The following is a 22204-nucleotide window of genomic DNA, read 5'->3' on the forward strand; positions in this document are numbered from 1 at the left end:
TTTGGCCAAACAGCAAGCTTAAATAATACCTTTATTCTGCTCACTTTTGCATTCATACATTATTTCACCAGGTTTTGGTAAAGGAGGTAGCTGGGCAACAAGTGATTTCTCCTCTGTCCATAGAAACTCTTTTGCTAGTTCATCTTCATACTATCCCATTTCTCTTGGCTGTCCCACTGTTGCCTATATATGCCCATGTAAACTCTATAATGAGTAGATGATGGTACCCATTACTGCTATCAGAATAACAGAATAACAGAGTTGGAAGGGACCTTGGAGGTCTTCTAGTCCAACCCCCTGCTCAGGCAGAAAGCCCTATATACCATTTCAGACAAATGGTTCCTATACCATTTTAGACAAATGGTTGTCCAATCTCTTCTTAAAAGTCTCTAGCTTTTAAACATTCACAACTTCTGGAGGCAAGTTGTTCCATCCCTGCTGAAGTTACTACACTAAGTTGTTCCATCCTCACTGAAGTTGCTGCTATGTTTCCAGCAGCTGATCCTATATTTCACCATCTCCTGGTGGAATGTCCTTTACATTCTTTTTTAGTATCCCAAGAAAGTAAAGCAAAAGATAGTCTGAGTTCCATAGATAGCAATAGCAATAGCACTTAGACTTATATACTGCTTCATGGCACTTTACAGTCCTCTCTAAGCAGTTTACAGAGTCAGCATGTTGCCCCTAACAATCTGGGTCCTCATTTTACTGACCTCAGAAGATGGAAGCCACTCAGAATCGAACTCCTGGAGTGAGCAGTGAGTCAGCCTGCAGTACCTGCATTCTAACTGGGCCACTACGGCTCTAGATAAGATAACCATTATTGTCACTTTTTTCTGTGAACACACTGGCACACATTAAAAAATGAATTTCTGATGCTCACTCTCAAAAGTGTGTGTGTGTGTGTGTGTGTGTGTGTGTGTGTGTGTGTGTGTGTGTGTATCACAGACCATTTAGAATACAGCCAAGGCAGTTGCAGCCAAGCAAGGCACCACCATTTTGAATATTTTGTTATAGGTAGTGCTCAGCTTATAACCTTTGGCTTAACCATGGTCTAAAGTTAAGACAACCTCAGGAAAAGTGACTTAAGATCTGTACTCGCACTTGCAATCATAGCACACACACTCCTACAGGCATGTGATTGTTATGAAGGCACTTGGCAACTGGCTCAAATATATGACCAGTTACAGCATTCTGCAGTCATGTGATCACAATTTGCAACCTTTTATGGCGATTTCCAGAATCAGAGTGGTGACCTAGTGGTGAAGACGTTCACCACCCCCCTCTCAGACGTTTGAGAGTTCACTCCTAGGTAGTGGCAGATGTTTCTCTCCTAGGGTGCAAAGATAAAATATCTGCTGTGAACTTCGCATAGTGTCAGGAAGGGCATCCAGCCAGAAAATGCTCAGTTCCATCCAGTCGCCCCCAACTCTACCCTGAATTAAGGGATCACAAGATCATAAAAGGAATTTTCCAAAAGACCCATTGGGGAAACTAGATTCACTTAACAACCAATGGTTCACTAAACAGATGACTTAAGATCATTTTAAAATTGGGTCTGACTTGGACTTACAATCACAACCTATGTCAGAAATCCCAGTCCCAATTTTGTTCATAAGTCAAGGACTACCTGTACTAAGACAACCATCTATATCTGATAGATATATTGGCACTCAACAATGGACCCTATCCAACAAAATGAGTTTTAATGTGGAGAAAACATTAAAACATAAAAATGTTTTTACATTTAAGCAGGAAAAATCAAATATATATGTACAGATTAGGTGAGACCTGGCTCAAAAACAGTAACTGTAAGAGGGATCTTGGAGTCTAATGGACAATCACTTGAGTATGAGCCAGCAATGTGCAGCAGCAGCCAAGAAAGCTAATACAATCCTGGGTTCCATAAACAGAGGAATAGAATCAAGATCACGTGAAGTATTAGTACCACTTTATAAAACCCTGGAATATTGCAGCCAATTTTGGTCACCATACTACAAAAAAGATGTTGAGACCTTGGAAAAAGTTTAGAGAAGAGCAACTAAGATGATCCAAGGCCTGGAGACTAAAACATATGAAGAACCACTGCAGGACTTGGATATGGCTAGTCTAACGAAAAGAAGAAATTGGGATGATAGCAGCATTCCAGTATGTGAAGGGCTGTCACAAAGAAGAGGGGGTCAAACTATTCTCCAAAGCACCAGAGGGCAAGACAAGAAACAATGGTTGGAACTGACCAAAGAGAGAATTAAGGAGAAAGTTCTTAACAGTGAGGACAATTAACCAGTGGAATAGCTTGCCTTCAGAAATCATGGGTGCTCCATCACTGGAGGTTTTTAAGAAGTATAGGTTCTCCTGCTTGAGCAGAGGGCTGGACTAGAAGACCTCCAAGGTCCCTTCCAGCTCTATTCTATTCTATTCTATTCTATTCTATTCTATTCTATTCTATTCTATTCTATTCTATGCAACCTTAGCCATTATAGCTGAGCACTAAAGACAATGCAGCATTAACACATCTATAGCTATAGCATAGTGAGGCTAACTGCTTAAAGAAATAATGTCTTCATTTGACACAAAATACCTCTGGAAAGAGAACCTGAAAACTTTTTTAAATTCAGAAAAGGAGAGAAAAACATCAATAGCCAGTTGAAGGAAAGGTTTTAATATATTTTTTTTCAGTTGGGAAAAATGCATTTCTAATCATAGCATATAACTAGACCCCTCAATTCTGGGGCTGCAGTTTAATTTTACTCATAAAATATAAAAAAAAACAATAAAGTATAGAGGTCAACACTGCTTAGCTTTAGGAAATATTATCATTAGGTTTTAGACCCCAGACATAAGTTAACTCAAAATCAATATTTGATGCCTGCACTTTATTTAAATTACCACACTGAAAAGCACATTTAAATTTTAATGTTTCAAAAAAGTCCTCGACTTCTCATATAAAACCAAGAAAGGGCCAGGCAATAAACAATTTATATTTCTTTAACACATTTTTTCCCAATTCCATTGTGCCCTGTGGGTATATTTCAAAGCCTAGCAGATTGCTTAAGTTATCTCTCATTTTCCATTCTTTGTAGAATTCATAAGGTTTAGTGGACTTGAATTAGATCCAGATCATGTGCTTGCAACTTGTAACCCTCAATGGGAAGCTTTTCCCCTTCTGTTTTAGAAGCCACATCCAGCTGTTCCTATGGGACATTGTCATTCAGATGAAACTAAACATCTGGATGCAGGTTACATTATATATCAGTTTGCAGTTCCTTTTTCTGCTGACTTTTGGACAAAAAGCTCTGTAAGGTAAGAATTTTTTTAAAAAAAACTTTAGCCCAAAGAAGCCTTTGCCCAGGCATTTTTGGTATTCTTTTTATAATGATGCTGGATTACAGGTAGTCCTCAACCTATGACCACAATTCAGCCCAAATTTAGGTTGTTTTGCCCCATTTTACGGCTTTTCTTGTCACATTTGTTAAGTGAATCACTACAGTTGTTAAATTAGTAACATGGTTGTTAAATGAAACTGGCTTTCCCATTGACTTTGCTTGTGAGAAGGTCACAAAAGGGAATCACATGACCCTGGAACACTGCAACTGTCATAAATGTGAATCAGTTGCCAAGCATCCAAATGTAAATCATGTGACCATGGCGATACTCCAATGGTCATAAGTGTGAAAAATGGTCATAAGTCATTTTTTTCAGTGCTATTGTAACTTTGAACGGTCACTAAAAAAAAACAGTTGTAAGCCAAGGACTACCTGCACTACACTGGATTTTTTGAGGGGCTGCTCTTGAGTTGAGTTGAGTTGAGTTGAACTAAGCTGAGCTGAGCTGAATTAAATTGAATTGAATTGAATTGAATTGAACTCAACTCAACTCAACTGAATTGAACTGAACTTTATTTAGACAAATATGATTAGACACAAAAGGAATTTGTCTCCAGTATAGAAATGCTCTGTGTATATGCACAGCAATAGAATCATCATATCATCATTGTCATGCCAATAAAAGGATGAGTAAGGAAGATGAAAAGAAGGATAAATAATAATACTACAGCCACAATTCATGTGTAAATATTCATAGACATCAGACAATTGAAGCAAATTTAGAAACTGCATTTGGAATGGTGTGTGTCATCTCCAAAATTAGGGCTGTGCAATACTTCACATTCAAAGGCTAAACCATGCTTTGACATGTGCAGTGGCCACATTAACCATACATTCAGGCATTAACAGCACAGGCTTCGCAGGTATGACACACCTTGACAAGTTGCTTTATTGTAGACAAGAAAACAGTCACAGATACACAGAATCTCTGCCTACTATGCAGTGATCTCCATGGGGGAGGGGGTGTCACGATGTATTGTGATGCAACCTCTGGTCCTTTGGAATGTGACTTGTGAAACTGTATGCATGCCTGAAAGGAGTGGAGTTTGCATTGGAACAAAACAACACTGCTTTCCTAGTTTTGATAAAAGCACCACATCCCACAGACACCTCTGCTATCACACAGAATGCAAAAATCAAGGCATGTGTGTATATATGTGTGTGTGAGTGATTGTGCTTTTCCCAGCTTTGAAATTGGAAACCATTCAGTGTTTATATAAGGGTTCTCAATGACATGAGAAGCACTACTCACCAACTTCAACCCTGGTACAAAATGCTGACTGATAATTTCAGGCGTTGAATTCTGACATATCTAAAGGACATTGGTTTGGGAAATGCTGGTCTATTGTTCCTCAGTTACATTGGTTTATTATTAGTCTGTGGACCTCGTATCAGGTACTTTGTTTACTGAAGGAAAAGACAATTATGCATAGTTATTTATTTATTTGAGGCTCAGTGGTGCAGTGGTTAGAATGCAGTATTGCAGACTAATTCTACCAATTGCCAGCAGTTCGATCCCGATCGGCTCAAGATTGACTCAGCCTTCCATACTTCCAAGGTTGGTAAAATGAGGATCCAGATTGTTGGGGGCAATGTGCTGATATTTGTAAACAGCTTAGAGAGGGCTGTAAAGCACTATGAAGCAGTATATAAGTCTAAGTGCTATTATTTATCTATGTAGCATATTTTTACATTTCACTGTATGTTCATAGGACTCTCAAAGGTTTTACAGGTGTGTGCAATCAGGAAACCATCTGCCTTTGACAGTATTGAAATAATAATAAAACTAAACCCTAACCAGGTCTCAAATCCCAAATGCCCTTTGAAAGAACTCCATTTTCAGCTGCTCAAAGCGGCAGAAAAGGTCAGTCAGAGCCTTAGCTCCAGAGGAAGGCCATTCTAGAGGAAGACCAGCATCATTGAACCTCAGTGTCCTGTACCCCTCAAAAATGGACAAATAACAACAGCTTCTCCCAGGAAGGCTGAATATAGCATGGTATATGTTTATGTCATTTAATGCACACCCTTCCCAAAGAGCAAACAATAATAACAACACAGTTCAATAGAAAAAAAATCTCACAGAATGGGAGTCTTAATTTTCTTTGCCCCTCTGCCTCTCACTTCTATACAACTTCTCCAATCATTTGCATGTGGGCTGACCTTGCCCCACATATCTAGTTTTGTGTCAACATGACTGTAATGCATGGGATGCTTTGGGTTATTGCTTCTTTTCCTTTGCTTTGGTATAATTGAATAGCAGATCAAAGGGAATTGGGACCTCATCTGTTCTACCCATTTTGCTTGTGGTTTGATTTTTATATAATAGAATCTTTGAATTGGAGAAGCCATTGAGGCCACTGAGTCTGCTCCTTGTTCCTTGCAGGAATCAAAATTAAACCAAGAAATGTTTGTTTAGCCTTCCTTTGCTCCTTACAGTGAAGGCTTCCTATAATCTTTCTGGGTCCACACAGAAAACAGAAATTGTTTGTTTGCTTGCTTTTGAGGGGGTATGCTTCAAAACAGTTTTGAACTGGACAAGTCCCTGTAGTTGGAAGTATTTTGCCATTGCATCCTTCCTAGGGCTGAGAGAGAATGACTAGTCCAAGGTCATCCAGCTGGTGCCTAAGGTGGGATTGAAAAACTCATAGTCTCCTAGGTTTTTAGTTTGGTACCTTAAATGCCACACCAAGCTGGCTCTCTGTAGATTCTGAGATTCTTGCTAGACAGCAATTATTACAGTGCTTTGTTTCTATGCACCAACTACTATTGGTCTAAGAGCTATAATGAGCTATTTCCTGAATTTTTGGTGTAATTTTTCTTCTAAACTGGCTTTTCTTTAGAAAAATATTCTGCATTCAGCTCAACTATTATATTCAGATATGACTGCTTTCTTTCCACCATTCTTAGTATGGGACCAATGATTCCTTCATCTCTTTTTCCTTCTCCTAGCCTTATGTCATATGCATAGGAAGGTGTGCAGAGTGGGATCCATTTTTCTCAATGAGCAAGGGGTATGTGGTGACAAGTGACTTCATCCCCTCTCTCTCTGCTCTTTCTCATTATTGTATTCCAAGCAAGACATTAGAGAGAGACACTTGTTCCTAAATCAACTGCCACAGTTCCTAAATCAACTCCCATTTTCCCAGATCCCTGTTTGCATTATATTTGTCTCTTAACTTTCATTCTAGGTCAAGGATTAAAAGATGAGCCCACCATTTCAAAGATAACTTATTTTTTTTTTAAAGAAAAAAAGAAACAAAAACACTTCACCTTCTTTTCAGAGAAATGCTTCTGTCTTTTCTCTTCTTCTCCAACATCTTTTGACCTAAACTTTGAACTGTGTGATTGGATGGATCCTTTTTACTTCTATGAGCTTCCTGAACATGAAAATTCAACTGGAACTCCTATTGGCTGGCTTTTCAGCCAACAGAATCCTGAGCTTGACACATATAAGGACAGGGCATTCTTAGATCATGAACCCAAAAGTAGAAGGATTCAAGATGGCTTCAGCATTGCTAGTGTAAGGAACCCTTCAGAATTCATGCTCATATTTAGCCCCTGCTCCTGCTTCTTTGGGGGGTTGCAATTTTATTGCTGTGAGGCAAATGAATCTTTTGACTCAGTGATTAATGAATGAATACACTCCAGCAAAACAGCATATGACATCTATTTGTCCATCCATCCATCCTAGATACTTAGTCTTCACATATTGAAAGACATAGTGATTTCATAATCTTAGGACGAAACCCAGAAACGGGCAGAGTGAGTCTTTAAAACTTTTATAAGCAGATGTTGAATCTGATGGTAATTGCTTAATTGCTTTGTGTTGGAAGAAAAACCAGGTCCAGTTCCAAGCTGGGAATAAAATGGAGGCTGCTTAAGAAATAAGGTTTCTGTTTACTGATGAGCAGAACCAGCTATAGCATGCAGTTCTGGGACAGCTGACAAAATGGAGTTGAGAGTGGGTGGGGTTTTATACCTTCTATGGGCTTTGTATTTGAGATGCCAATTCTTATGCAATGTACTTTGACCTGTGATTGAATGTACCCTTTGGGTATTCTAATTATTGTTTCCTGACTCCCATTGTGTCCTATCCTTGGAGCTGGGTGGGGGAGCTGGGTAATCTCATCAGCTGTGAGGGCTGAAGGCGTTTTGCTTATGAATAGTATGGCCCCAGTCTTTCTGAATGGATTAAAAAAAAATCATTTCTTCTTCAGAGGAAATATTCTATCCTGCCTCTTTTAATATTCCCCAAAATATTTCATTCTCAGGGGAAGGGGTGCTGACTTCCTACACAAGTCTGGTATCTGCATCCAGATTTGCCCTGGTAGTCTGTGAAAAATCTGCTACATGTTATATACAGTGGCATAACACTAGAAATCTATGTAAGCTCTCTAATGTCACTGCTTTCAGGTTCACTATTAAATCTGCAAGCTACAGCAGACCTATCTTATAGGGTGCCTACAAAGGGTGTTAAGTGTATTCCTTTTAGTTATACTTGAGGGTGTGCTAAGATAAAAATCTTTACCTCCATCTACTGGGGATTTTTAAAATTGTTTTAAAAAACGTCAGTGATATGTTTGTATAATCGAATTAAAGGTAATGCTGAGAAAAAACAACCAACTGCATTGTTATTCTTCTTTCTGAATCAATTGTTCATATTATTAGGTTTTGGAGTGACACTTTATATTTTAACATTGAATCTATTAAAGGTACTTTCTTTTAATGGAAAAACAAAATCAATGTCATTTGGTATTTTACTTTATTTTTATTTTATTTATGAGATTCAGAGCCTGTCCAGCTTGAGAAGAAATCTAAGTGGCTTACATTAAAAAAAAAATACATTAAAAAAACCAATAAAAAGAAAAGCCTATGTGTCTAGACAAACCACACTCCCTAAAACATAAAACACAACCAGACACGGCTCCAAATTTACATGACTTCAACGTCTAGAAAAAATATTTTTTCCCTCTCTCTCAGTCCAACAAAGTTGCTATTGGAGAGATAGAATAAAGATGGCTGCCCAGGTAAGATTTGAACTCTTCAAGAAAAAGAATAAATCTAACCAAGCAATGAACCCAATCTCAATCAACCAGTTGCTCAGTTGCAAAACCACTTGGAACAGGGATCTTCAAACTCGGCCCTTTTATGACTCATGGGCTTCAACTCCCAGAATTCCTCAGCCAGGCACGTTGGCTGAGGAATTCTGGGAGTTGAATTCCATGAGTCATAAAGGGGCCAAGTTTGAAGACCCCTGACTTGGAAGATGACCACTTGCTCAGATGGACTAATCTAATACCATTCTTTCCACCTGCCATAAATTCATCCTTCAACATAGAAACATTTCATTTGTTTCCAACAGTATGCCAAACATTTGGGGTGAAAAAATTATTATATTTCAGCTTGTATGTGAAATGGCAGGCTGGGGAAGAGGTGTTGCTCTAATGTGCATCAGTTTAGAGCAGTTTTTCCCCAACCTTGGCAACTTTAAGATGTGTGGACTTCAACTCCCAAAATTCCCCAGCTAGCCACACCATTAGAATTTCTCAAATTGAAATGTTTGCTGTTTGATTAGCCATTAACCAAAGGATCCTTCTCAAACTTTTCAATAGTTTGAGAATGGTTTCCTACTCTCTACCAGCTTATTGCTTAAAAAACAATATCAATTTTAATAACTTAAAAAGCAACCTTGAAGGACTCTATCTTTTTATTTCTCCAGTCCCAGTTTTAGTTTTATGTTTTTGAACCCATTAGTAAAGAGCAGGTCGTCTTGTTCCATGACCATTTGCATTTACTCAAGAGCTTTTAATGAGGGATTTTGCCAAAGGCTTTTTGAAAATTCCAAGTGCAGAATGTCACATGCACATCTCCATTCATACTCCTGCAGATATCCTCAACAATGGTTAATAAGGCAGGATTTGTCTTTGCAAACTCCATACAGATTTTCCTTTAACAAGACCTGAACTGCTATATTTTTTTCTTTGATTATTGTTTTCATCAATTTATGGGAAACACTCATAAAGCTCATGGATACATCATTCCCTTTTTTAAAACTGTTGCCACAAATGGAGTCAGACTTTTCCTTCATTGGTCTTTTCCTTAGTTTGGCTATTTACCAGCTTGCCTTGGATGTCTAATGCAAGAGATCGGATGTTCCTTACAAATTCCCCTGCATTTGGAAGGTGCCCTTCATGGAAGCTAAGAAAACCTATCTCTATCCTTAAAAGAGAAGTGATGATTTAAATCTGAAATGCCCCTGTAAGAAAGTGTTCCAGCCTTTTCACTACGTCTCCATCAGCTGAAGAAATGCTGACAGGCTGTCAGAGATGGCATCTTGAAAAGTTATAACAGGAGAGTGGCCTTGTGCACGCTTTAAATTGTTCTACAAATTGAACTGATATCTTGGGGGTCTCCTGTAATCCTCCCACAATATCTTTACAAGTCCACTAACATTAGTGTTAGAAGCATTGTGGACAAAACAAAAGAGCAAATACACAAATGTGTGCATTGCTGGACTGAGGCGGAAAAGAAGCTGTTGAGAGTTGGGGAGCATACAAGTTTAATTTGATTATGGTTGGTTGCATTGTCAGCCAAATGTTTAGACTGAATGTGGCATTTTTATTCACCTGTCATATCCTTCCCAAGGACCTGGGATAGGCAGGTATTGTTGTTTGATGCGATGAACATATTGTTGCAGGATATGAGCTGTTCTGAATAAAGCTGCCTTTTGCAATTGACGGTGATTTTTGTCAATGACAATGGTGTTCAAGTGGTGCTCAAGTTGTTTTGAGATTGAACTCAAAGTGCCTATCACTATTGGCACCATTTTTTGTGCCATAGTTGTTCTACTTCTGTTTGCAAGTCTTCGTATTTTGTTATTTTTTTCCCCAGTTCTTTCTCTTTGATTCTGTTGGCTCCAGGTACTGCAAGTCCACTATCCAGACTACTTTTCCTTATCAAGAGTTAAGTCTGGCATGTGTGGCAGGTGCATGCCACACTAATACTCCAGACATCATCATCATCATCATCATCATCATCATCATCATCATCATCATCATTTTTATTATTATTATTGTTGTTGTTGATGATGATGATGATGATGATGATCTTTTATATCTTACCTAACTCCACCTTTATTTCTTAATGAAATTGTAAGTTAGTAGGCTAGCTGAATGATTAACTTAAATATTTTGGATAACTTAAATATTGGGTATGCTTTAGCTACCTGAGACAATTCGCAACAAAAAAACATGCTCAAATATTCTGTGGAATGAGTTTCATAGGATATTTGAGAATAGATCATTGCAATGGATATTATCCATTATTTATTAGGTGTATACATCAATACTAGAGTCTTCTCTTTAATTCAGTATATTATATATTGGATGGGTTATTTGTGGACTGTGGACTTTGCTTTTATAGCAAAGAAATTTTCTTTAGAGGTATTAGGAACTGCAGTACAAACCTACAGCATGTTTATTTCTTCTTGTTATAGTAGTTTGACTTGTAATTGGTCCTCTACTTGTGATCAAAATCATTTCCGTTGTCTCTGGCCAGTTCTATTGCCAATTAAGATTCTGCATTGCTTGCCCCTGTTTCTGGGTACTGTATCAGACTGAAGTTTATATTCTATGTGTGTAAGCAATAACTGTTTCCCTTCATGTGCTAATGCTAAAATGTGTTTCAGAAAAACCATGGAAGGTTACAACAGAAACCTCTACTGTTTATGCATCATATTGTTTACTTGTTTATAGTAATTGGCCACTCAACTCCACTTGACTTATGCTGAATAAATCCTCAGGAATTTTGAAGAAACTTTCCATGGAAACAAGCCCATTCTTCTAAGTTTGAACACATGAAAGCAAGAAGGCTTTTGTCTAGACAGTCATAGGATCTATAAATATGAATATGAAAGAACTTTATAAAATGAAGTCAAAACTTGATTAAAACTGAGCCAATGTATTTCAATTGCTTTTTCTATTCTTGCATAAATCAGACAAACGTAATTTGCCATTACAGGTATAAAATACTAACGCGGAATTTTTGATGGAATCAAATCTATCAACCAATCTAGGAGTAGGGTTGAAATATACATTAACTGAGCACGTGATGAAGCGAATTGCTTTTATAAGTCCTTCTTTCTTCTCATGCATCTAGAAAAAGAAGAATATGCCAATAGAACCAAGTACATTAGAGGATTAGCTATATGAAAAACACAAATGGGACTTCATTCCACCTGATCCAGAAAAAGCAAAATTTGGAGGACCATTATCTTGATTTTTTTCAGAAGGAGCATAAATTCCCAACAGCAGTTAACAGCAGTCATAATGATATAATTTCTTTTCTTTCTTTTTTTTCTAAGATTCATATAGGTTTTGGTTTTGTGGATAGCAGCTGCAGCATTTGGGTTCATACATCTCATTAGGATTAAATCATAATGTGGGTCGTTTGGTTAGGCTTTAGCACAGGGCTTTTCAACCAGTGGTACGGGTACCACCTGTGGTACATTGGCACCTGGCAGGTGGTAAGCGACCATCCTAGAAAAGTGGTAGTGGGGGAGGGGAATGAGCTGAACCGGTGGCAGCACCGCACAAGCCTGAGCGAGAGATGGCTGGAGCTGCAGGGCTGTTTGGGCTCAGCGGAAGCGCCAGGATCAGCGCCAGGCTCCAGCTGGAGCTCGGTGCTGATCCTGGTGCTTCTGCTGAGCCCTGAAGAAGCACCAATCAGCTGGAAAGCAGCACTGATTCTGACGCTTCTGCTGAGCCCAGAAGAAGCACCGATCAGCTGGAATGTTGCAGTATCTCCAGGGTCTTGTGATTTACATTCAGATGCTTGGCAACTGATTCATATTTATGACGCTCACAGTGTCCCAGGATCATGTGAAGTGACCAAAACCTGCTGCAACCACCCAGCAGACGGGGGGAATAAAAACCAAACACCCCCCACCCCTGCTGCCAATCCTCAACAGAAATGCTCACAACAATGAAAACCTCGGACAGGAGGAAGAGCACTGCCGGGTGCTGTCTTGCTTGGCTGTGGCTTGGGGGGCACTTTTTCAGTGCCATTGTAACTTCGAACAGTCACTAAGCGAACTGTTGTAAGTTGAGAACTACCTGTACTTTATCACTTTTTTCCTTTTTGGGGGGCTCATCAAGTATTTGACACCTAGCTAGACGACTGGTGGTATTCAGATATTGCCATATCCTAAAAGTGGTACAATGGGTGAAAAGGTTGAAAAGCCCTGCTTTAGCATGTCGTATGAACTAAATCTCTGTGGCTTTTCAATCAACAAAGGTTAAAATAACCATAGCTTAGACTGGTCAAAGAGTCAGGCTATTTTGTTGACAGCCTGGCCATTCAAATCTACTTAATGCTAGAGATTTAGCTTCATTCTAGGACAATTTGGAAAACTTTTTTCTCCAATGGGAAAAATATAATAAAAGTCTCGTTTTGTTACATTTTTTAGAACTGTCGACTCATTTTTAGATTTTATTAGAATCCCTCTACCTCTCCTGCATCATTCATTCACCGTCCATTACATGATTGTGTTGTTTAATGGTGCTTACATCTTTTCATTTACATATGTTCTAGCCCATCAAGGACAGAAACAAAGCATTTTGTTTATTCCTGAAATAAAATATAGCACGAGTACATTCAACAATTTATGTGAGTAAGGCTACATTTTTATAAGCAGTTTCTCACTGCCAATTAAATACATCTCTTTGATACAATATTGAGAATGGAGGACAATTTTATTTTTTTTTAGAATGGTGTAAAACTGAATATGCAGTTGCCGATAGTGGTACCTTTCCTAGCACCACAGCAGAAAAGAAACAAAGCAAACCAGTGACATTTTTTGTTCATAGATAATGGCTTTACTGGTGTTATGCCACCTTCTCCGCATTGGCATTGTACTGAGTAGTCTTGTCCCTCTCCAAATAACTGACTGGCGTTCTTTTTTCAGTGACCCCAGTAAAAAATTGAAATGTAGAACCTTAGATTTACATCCAAGGCTTCAGAAATCAAGTTCATTGAATGATGTCACATTTAGAAGAGATTTGTTCATCATAAAAGAATTGTTTAGTATAAAGTTATTATTATAAAAGATAAATGTAGCTAATGTGAGAGGAAGATTTCAATCTATATTTTATTTTTACTGCAAGTGATTTTTATTACCATATCAAAGGGTGATGCTTCCAACACGCAAGTCTGATCTCTGATAATACCTGTAGAAGTTATACACAATCTCAAGAAAGTAGAATATACTTTCTTTTTTTAGTGTCAAAAAGTAGACTTTCATGGATTTGCCATTTATAGAAAATGATTTGCCAAAAATAACTGGCAGCATGGTTCTCAATAAGACAAACTAAAAGAATGCACAATGAAAAAAAATAAGCTAGATGTCTAACAAATAGTACTTCTATCTGGAGTTTTATTTAACATGCCAATGTTTTACATTTAGATTTTTTTTACATTCCTAGAAGTACAATCTAAGTACCTCAAGCAGGCATTTCATAAAAAGGATGAGTGGCCCCAATACAATCAGCATTGTGGTCCATGATCAGACAAATAAAAACAGAAATCCATCTATATCAGAAAATTGGTTGACAGAATTATTTGAAATCACTGCTTGGAGGCAGCTGATCCTTATTGAGAGCCTGTTAAAAGAAGTAGAGGCTGGCACTCTAATGCATATACAGTTGTGTACTATTTGATTGTTATAAAATTACAAAGACTATATTTATGAACTGAAGCGCATCACTTGACTGCAAAAGAAGCCCATTATCTGTGCAGATTGTGTTTCCCCAGGTAAACTCTCTTTTTTTCCCTAAAGTAAATACATATCCATTGCATGGGTGCAATCCCAACCTCTAATTCAGGATGGCCAGAATTGTAGCTGCAGTATATGTATAGAAAAGGGAAATATGTATAGAAATATGTATAGAAAAGGAGACAAAGCATTTTTATGGATAGATTATCCATAAGCACAATCACATACTTTCATAAAAACAAATCAATGTGATTTAACAGATTACTTGTGGAATCTGGAGAATAATGCATAATCATTCTGAAGTATTAAAACTAGTGTTACAACGCCTCTTGTGTGGCGGCTGTTTATGATTTGTGTTCTTTACTATCTTTTGTTTAAATAATAAATAGAAGAATAACTTCATTGTACAGCAGAGAGAGAGAAAAAGATCCTGCCTGTTTCAGTATTCTTAATCTGACAGTACAAATGACTGCCATCAAGACTGTGGCATAATGTCACAGATTTTAATAAACACACATTCCTTGGCATTCGCCACTATTTTAAGCTCACCATTTATCTACTCTGAGGTTAGATTGATCTCACAGTTACTTTGGTGAAAATAGCAGCTTTTGTTTGATGTAGCATGTAATAGCCTAACAAATGCATTATTCTTACAAAAAAGGTTTTCTTTCTTCTAGTCCCAGTGCAGAGAGTATGCACCTATGTGTATGGGTGTGTATTTGTATGTGTGTGCATATATGTATATGTACACACACACACACACACATGTACACAGATAAATTTATCTTCATTCTACAACTTTGACTTGAAATGATTTTTAAAAATTCCTAAAGGAAAGTTGTTCTTGAGCAGTAGCAATATGTATTCATTCAATCTATAAAAGTATTTGCATCTGCATAAGATGTGGAATCCATGTCATAATAATCTTCTAATCTCCAGTGCAAGGTTTCAAAGGTTGGTCGTTCATTGGGTTCGACGTTCCAACACTGTAGCATAATGTTGTACAACTCTAGAGGACAATTAGCTGGTTGAGGTATTCTGTACCCTTGATCCAGTTTCTGGAGCACTTGAAAACCCATCAGACCTATGATATAGTTTTAAAAGATTAGCAACGATACATGATAAACATGCTAACTTGAAATAAAATGGAAGGAGGATGCAGTCTCAAGGATACATTCTTTTGCACAAGACTTCATGCTTTCTAGCATCTCTGCAAATTAGTATCTTTAGTACAAGAAATAATTCTACCCATTTAAATTTAATTTTTAGTTTGGCAAAAATGTGGAAAAGCTCACACTGAGAGTTTTGGGCTTCCCAACAGGATCATGTAACTGACTCAAGAAACATGGCTGTCTTTGCTGAAATGACAGAAATCTCTCCCTGTTTATTGTAAGGATGCCAAGAAAATTATCCACAAGTTCCTGAAGTGATCAGTTTGCCTAATGGTAGAACCGGCATTGCTTAAGTTAAACAAATATTGTCTGGACTCAGACAGAGCATGACAACTAATGTTTTCCTTTCACTTGGGGTGGAGTGGGGGCACTTGATACAATAAGCATCTCTCATAAAACAATTGCAAAAAAATGTGCATTGCATGTCACAATGTAACCTCTAGTCATTCACATTTCCATTCTGGGATCAAACACAAGTACATAAGCTAGGGGATTCATACTGCAATATCATTTTTTTTTCTCTTGAGCTCCTTCTCCCCCTCCCCTGCAGATGCTTATGGTTCTTGCAATGTATGAATATAGCCACTGGGACTTAGAATTACATATGAACCAGGGCATTCTGGCTTAATCCACAAACAATAATTAATACTGTGGCTTAGAATTATTAGCCACCGTAGCAGAAGACATAAGGGAAGACCAGGAATACCAATCTTTTCAGGTTGTGGGTTGACTGAACAATAACAAAGGGGAAAATGTGTTTGCTTATATAGCTACAGGGTCCTTTTAAAAGTATAAAATATAACTTGTGCTGGTTAACAACCTCAGTAAAGTTAAGTAAGTATAAAATATATCAGATCTCATATGAGAACATAGGTATCCTGAAACACCTGGTTCAACTCAGTGGACCTATTTAGATGGTATCTCCTAGACATCTTATGGATCCTATTGTGTTCAGCAGGGATTTGGGGAATTTCCAGCAATTTGGTCAGCAGTTTTGTTGGGTGCATAGATAATTTTTGGAATTCAGAGGCAACATAGGCATTTGCAGGATTGCTCTTGAGCTGCTCTCCCCAGGTGTCAATCAAAGGCTGTTCCTTGTAGAAGAAATGCTACAACTGATGATTGGAGTCACACTGTGTGAAACAAGGAGTGGCATTGTTATGTTTAAGTCAACTTTTGAGCTTACACAATAGCAATAAGGCTAGTGAAGTTTTGCCTGGGCATGGGACAGAAACAACATTGATTGTTATGGATGATCTATAACAGGACCCCTCCTGATTCTGTAATTCTGTAACTGATGCCAGCAGACATGCATGAGTCAGCTCCAAGATATAAATCAGACCAAGAAATGAACTCCAAGTTAAGATGAAAATGACTTTATCATTGATAACTAACACCTGATAAATTCTCAAAGATGTATAAAGTCATTGACATGTATGTTGGAAATGCATTTCTAAAGAAAGTGCTTTTTAGCATCTTTGGTAGACTTGTGATAAAGCAAAGAAATATTGGGGCCAGATCCATGTCACAAGGCAGCAGATTCTTAAAATGAACATAATATTGAAAACTGAAGCTTTTCTTTTAGGATTACTGAACAAGGAACTGGGGGGGGGATGGAACTTTCTTATTGTATATGCTGACTGCAGTAAGAATTCTTTATGCAGTGGAGGCTGAATCTCAGAAAAGACAATTTAGTCCAGATTGCAAAAGATCTTGGGAGGGGGGGAGCTTCAAAGAAACTCTACTCCAGTTACCTCATTATAACTGAGGCTGGGGAATGACTAGTTTTCCGAGAGTCTTCATTTGCCCCAGGCTAGTGTTAAGATACCTTCCTGAAATATCTGTTGTTCTTCTGTTGTCTCTTTCCTTTCTTTCTACATAGAATTTGACAAACTGGTCCAGAAGGCAGGTGCTAATTTGCTGACAAATGAAAGCTGATATAGCAGAGTGATATCTAAATTGTAGAAGCTACATTGGTCCCCATAGGTTTCCAGGCCCAATTCTAGGTGCCAAGTGCTGGTCCACATGCTCCAGTAAAATTTACCCAAATATGCTGGCTTAGAGCACATCCATGCATCTCTCTTGTTTCGCTTGTCAAGGGGAGCAGGAAGACTAGCCTTCTCAGTTCAAGCCCCCTGCTCTTTAATAGCTGATACCTCATATTTGAGGTCAGACTCTTATTTCTTTATCTTTCAGGAAAGGTATAAAATGTGATTTTTCTCAGAAAATTTGGCAGAAGATGTCATCTAAATGATAGCAGCAGTTTTGGGTAATAATAAGTTAATTTAGCTGAACAACTTGTTTACAGGTCTATGGTTTTTTTATTTTATTGATGTAAGCTGCTTAGAAATTTTGGAAGAAGCCGTGGGCAATGAGAAACAGAGATGGTCAAACTGATTCTTTTATCCAAAGAAGAGAATATATTTCATCTTGCTTCTATTTTGAACTTGCTTCCAGATTTTGTGCTTGCAATGAAAAAGAAAAAAAATGAAATCTTGATTTTGCTTTAGTTAATTAGATAGGTTTATTGTTATAGGAATGGTTTGTACATATTGTCGTGTAAAAGCAAAAAGATATGATTGTAATGTTATCTTCTACTGTGCTAAAAAGAGTCGGACATTGGTGCCTTTTCCTTTTCTCTTCCCTCTCTACACTATCTTTTTTTCTTTTCCCTCCCCCTTTTTTCTAGTTTTCTATTACTTTTTTAAATTTCTCTTTTTATTTTATATTTTGACAAACCAATACAACTATTATTATAGGAAGAGGTATCAGGTAAATAGATGTAAAAATAAACCTAGCAGGATTTTAATTGTTTGAGATTAGTGGTGGTGCAGTTGCTACATAGATTATCCAAGAGTTTCTCTTACATAGAGAAAATTGTAAAGTTTTATTAGCCTTTCCCATCAACTGAAGAAAAGTGAGGAGGTCTCTAAAAAAAAAAAAAAGTCGAAAGCATGATTTTTTTCAAACAAAGCACTCACCTGCATAGGGCATTTTTCCATAAGTGATTATTTCAAAAATGAGTATTCCAAAAGACCAGACATCGGATTTAATGCTAAACCTATTCGAGCGAATTGCTTCAGGAGCCGTCCATTTCACTGGGAGCTTTGTTTCATGTTTGGCTTCATAGACATTTTCATTTTCTACCTATTTTCAGCAAACAAGAAACCATGTGATAAATGTCCAGATCTATACATTTCCGCTATTGTGACGTTCATATTAATTTAAAACCTTTTTTTTTCATTTGCTAACATTTAGAAAATCCTAATAATCATTACACTGAAATGGCTCGTTGATTGTTAGCTGAAATTAATGAAGTTTCAAGATGTTCCCTAAGAACCTGAACCAGCCAGGTAGAACTTTTGTTCCTTAATTCCTAGCCCTTGTTTTGTCAAGCATCCATGCAACATCAGTTTGGCCATGATTAATTGGGGCTTACTACTGTGAGTCCTGAATCTATCAGTGACAGCGGTGCAAGCTACCTATTGGCAGCAGGGCACAGGACTCATGTGAAGCCTTTAGCAAGAAGACAAGGTGACAGCAAGAACTAAAGCATTCAGAACCTTTGTTCTGTGATTAATTACAAGCACCAACAAAACACTGACTTTGATCATCACTTAAACAGTTCCAGGATTTAAAAAGCAGACTCAAGAAGTGCAAATTAATATATTTGTTCAAAGTGGCACCAATTAATTTAGGTGAAGTGAGCTGACAGACTCTGAAGAGTAAATGGAGCATTATTTACTTATATATTAGATTTTTTTCTGAGTCTCTATGGAGATTCTCAGTCATCCAAGTCATCCATGGTTGTCCCAAAGGTGCTTTTTCAAGAGGCAACTGGACTTCCTTGTTTTTCTTTGAAGACATTTCACTTCTTATCTTCTTCAGCTCTGACTAGATGGTGGGGAATGGAAGGATTTATATTCCTTGAACAGCCCTCTCTCAACAGAGGGGAAGGGATATGATATCATCTATCTCCAGTCTATAACACAGTCCTTTCAGCAGTTCCAAGAAGGTTCCACATCCATTTGCACCACTCAGGTGACCTTGAGGACACAGATAAATCTCCAAGTGGCCTCAATGACTCTCTAAAAATGCAAATGACCAGCTGTCTGCAAGGAATATAAATCCTTCCATTCCCCACCATCCAGTCAGAGCTGAAAAAGCTTCTTGGATGAGAAGTAAAACATCTTCAAAGCTCTTGAAAAAGCACCTTTGGGATTTTTTTATTTTTAGATCAGCCTGCTCCCTTTCTCAGATGCATATTGTTCTGAGTTTCCGAAATGTAATATTCTATATTGGGTTTTTTTCTTATCAGGTGATACAGATCACCATGAAGATCTCTGTATTACTTCAGTGCACCTTTTAAAATTTATGACTGCATCTGTACATCATGTTAAAGCAAACTGGTTGCCCCTGTTTTGGTTTCTCTGCTCTCTAGGGTAGATAAACAATTCACAGAAAGAAGTGCATTGCAAATATTTAACCTAAAATGTTAACATGAAAGCAGTTTGATAGAATCTTTCCTCTGAATCAAATATTATAATGAAATCACCATATCAATCTGATGGTTAAAATTTTAATTCAAAAAAGTAGCAAACATACTTTTATCTGAATCAGTATGAATCCATCCAATTGATAATGCATTGGATCATTTCATTTAAAAATGAATCAATTTAGAAGACCAAGCTGAATCACTTTTCCAAAACAGAATCACAAATTCAAAAATGCTCTGTGAATGAGACGGGCAGTTTCTAAACTGTGTAAACTGTGTATGTGTGTATGTATGCGTGTGTGTGTGTATGTATATGTATGTGTATGTATGTATATGTATGTATGTGTATGTGTATGTATATGTACTGTATGTATGTGTGTGTATACATATATATATACACATACACACACATATGCATACATACTCACATATGTATATATATAAGCACATATATATATGTGTGTGTGTGTATAACTCCTTCCAAGATTTGTTTGCCATGATCAAAACTCTGATTTTTTCCCCCATTAGAGTAAGCATAATTGGAACCAGCTCTTCCAAATGTAAAATACAGAGAAATTCAGTCTTAATTTATGCTACTGTTAAGTTACTCATTCTTCATAATCAAAACAAGGCCAAAAAAAGATAAATAGGGGAGAAAGCGATACCATCTTAAGGGGTCTAAGGCAGCCAGCACAAACTTAAACATTATTTTGCCTGAATATCTACTTCTTTGTCCCTGAAAGGTCTCACTCAGAACATATAACAAATGCTGCCAATGCTGCTGCCACTTGAACCTACAGTAATCCACCTACAAATTTTCTGTAGTATATTGTCTTGATTTGCTGGTTCCAGACAGCGCCTAATCCCAACGAGCCTGAAGCAAAAAACCAATCTGCGGAAATCAACTCACAACCTCTTGCCCTTTCATAAGTCAGCACATCGGCAGGAGGTGCAGCAGATCAAGGAATGAGCAGTCAGTGTTCTAAAAGTGCACGCTAAACAAATCACAGTAGGGGTTTTTGTTTAGCCACTGCTGCTGCCAGGAAAATCCAGCTCAGAGAAACTGAGCAAGGTAAAACATCACATTTCATGGTAAATTAGAATTGTGTCTCTCTGTGACTTCCAAACATAGCCTTTGTCTCTAGCTACAGCCAAGCAGCTGATTCTTATGCTGGAAACTCTGCTACAATTATTATTGTTCTTTGTCCCCAAAATTAGATACCCTATATAGATGCTGCCTCTTTGTAGAGCAATTCCACACTTGTAGATGTTGTATCATTTAGCACGGTGTTTCGTAAAGTATATCTGAGGACAATGGGGGGGGGGAGAGATTTCTCTAAGACACTCTCGTGTGTCCTTGAAATCAAATTTATTTGCCAGATATTGAAGATATTTGCTAAAAATTAAAACAAAGTCACTCTTCTTGTTATTATTATTTTTTCTTTCTTAACTTTTTTTTCTTTCTTAAAAATATTTTTTTTTCAGGAAAAAAAATACTTATGTTAACATCTAATGGGTTTAATGTTGTAATTTTTACATGATTCTATAAATGGATCAATTTTAATTTTTAATATGGTGACTGTTGATAAATATTACCATAAATATAAAAAATATAAATATAACCCATAAAAGGAAAGCTACTTCGGCATCCTTTGTAATTTTTAGAAGTGGGAAGGGTCTGGAGAGCCAAAGGTTTAAGAAGCACTGATCTAGGACATGATTTCTTAAATTATAGCAATAGCACTTAGACTTATATACCACTTCATAGTGCTTTACAGCCCTCTCCGAGTGGTTTACAGAGTCAGCATTTTGCCCCCAACAATCTGGGTCCTCATTTTACTGACCTCAGAAGGATGATAGGCTGAGTCAAGTTTGAGTTGGTCAGGATCAAACTGGTGGCAGTCGGCAGAATTAGCCCGCAATACAGCATTCTAACCACTGGGCCACCATGGCTCTTTATATATATAATATTTATATTATATATCAGTTTTTGAGCCTGAGCAGGGGGTTGGACTAGATGACCTCCAAGGTCCCTTCCAATTTTTTTTTTTTATTATTATTATTATTATTATTATTATTATTATTATTATTATTATGCTAAAATATCCAAATATCTGAGACATCGGTTTAAAAATTATATTATTGTAGGCTACCTTAAAAACCCGTGCAAGTCCAAAATCTGCCACTTTGTAAACATTGTGCTCACCAACCAGGACATTCCTTGCTGCCAAATCTCTGTGGATGTAATTTTGGGATTCCAGGTAAGCCATTCCAGAGGCCACTTGAGCTGCCATATCTACCTGTTCTGGCACATGGATTCTGGAACCTGCATCATCTGCAAGGAAGGAATATTTGGAGAAAGTTGGGGAAATAGTCTTCT

General features: G+C 37.5%; 1 protein-coding gene across 1 annotated transcript in view; it reads right to left on the reverse strand.

Annotated features, from left to right (window-relative positions):
• Nucleotides 1-13021: 13021 nt before the first annotated feature.
• Nucleotides 13022-22204, reverse strand: part of FRK (fyn related Src family tyrosine kinase) — a 53861-nt gene continuing 44678 nt past the window's right edge. Inside the window, exons 6-8 of the mRNA XM_015821571.1 lie at nt 21978-22159; nt 18311-18476; nt 13022-15241 (exon numbers count right to left, since the gene is read on the reverse strand). Coding sequence (XP_015677057.1) covers nt 15027-15241; nt 18311-18476; nt 21978-22159 — 563 coding nt within the window. The 3' untranslated portion in view covers nt 13022-15026. The remainder of the gene's footprint in view (nt 15242-18310; nt 18477-21977; nt 22160-22204) is intronic.

The sequence above is a fragment of the Protobothrops mucrosquamatus genome, unplaced genomic scaffold (genome assembly GCF_001527695.2).
Source record: "Protobothrops mucrosquamatus isolate PMUCROS unplaced genomic scaffold, P.Mucros_1.0 scaffold1353, whole genome shotgun sequence".
NCBI lineage: Eukaryota > Metazoa > Chordata > Lepidosauria > Squamata > Viperidae > Protobothrops > Protobothrops mucrosquamatus.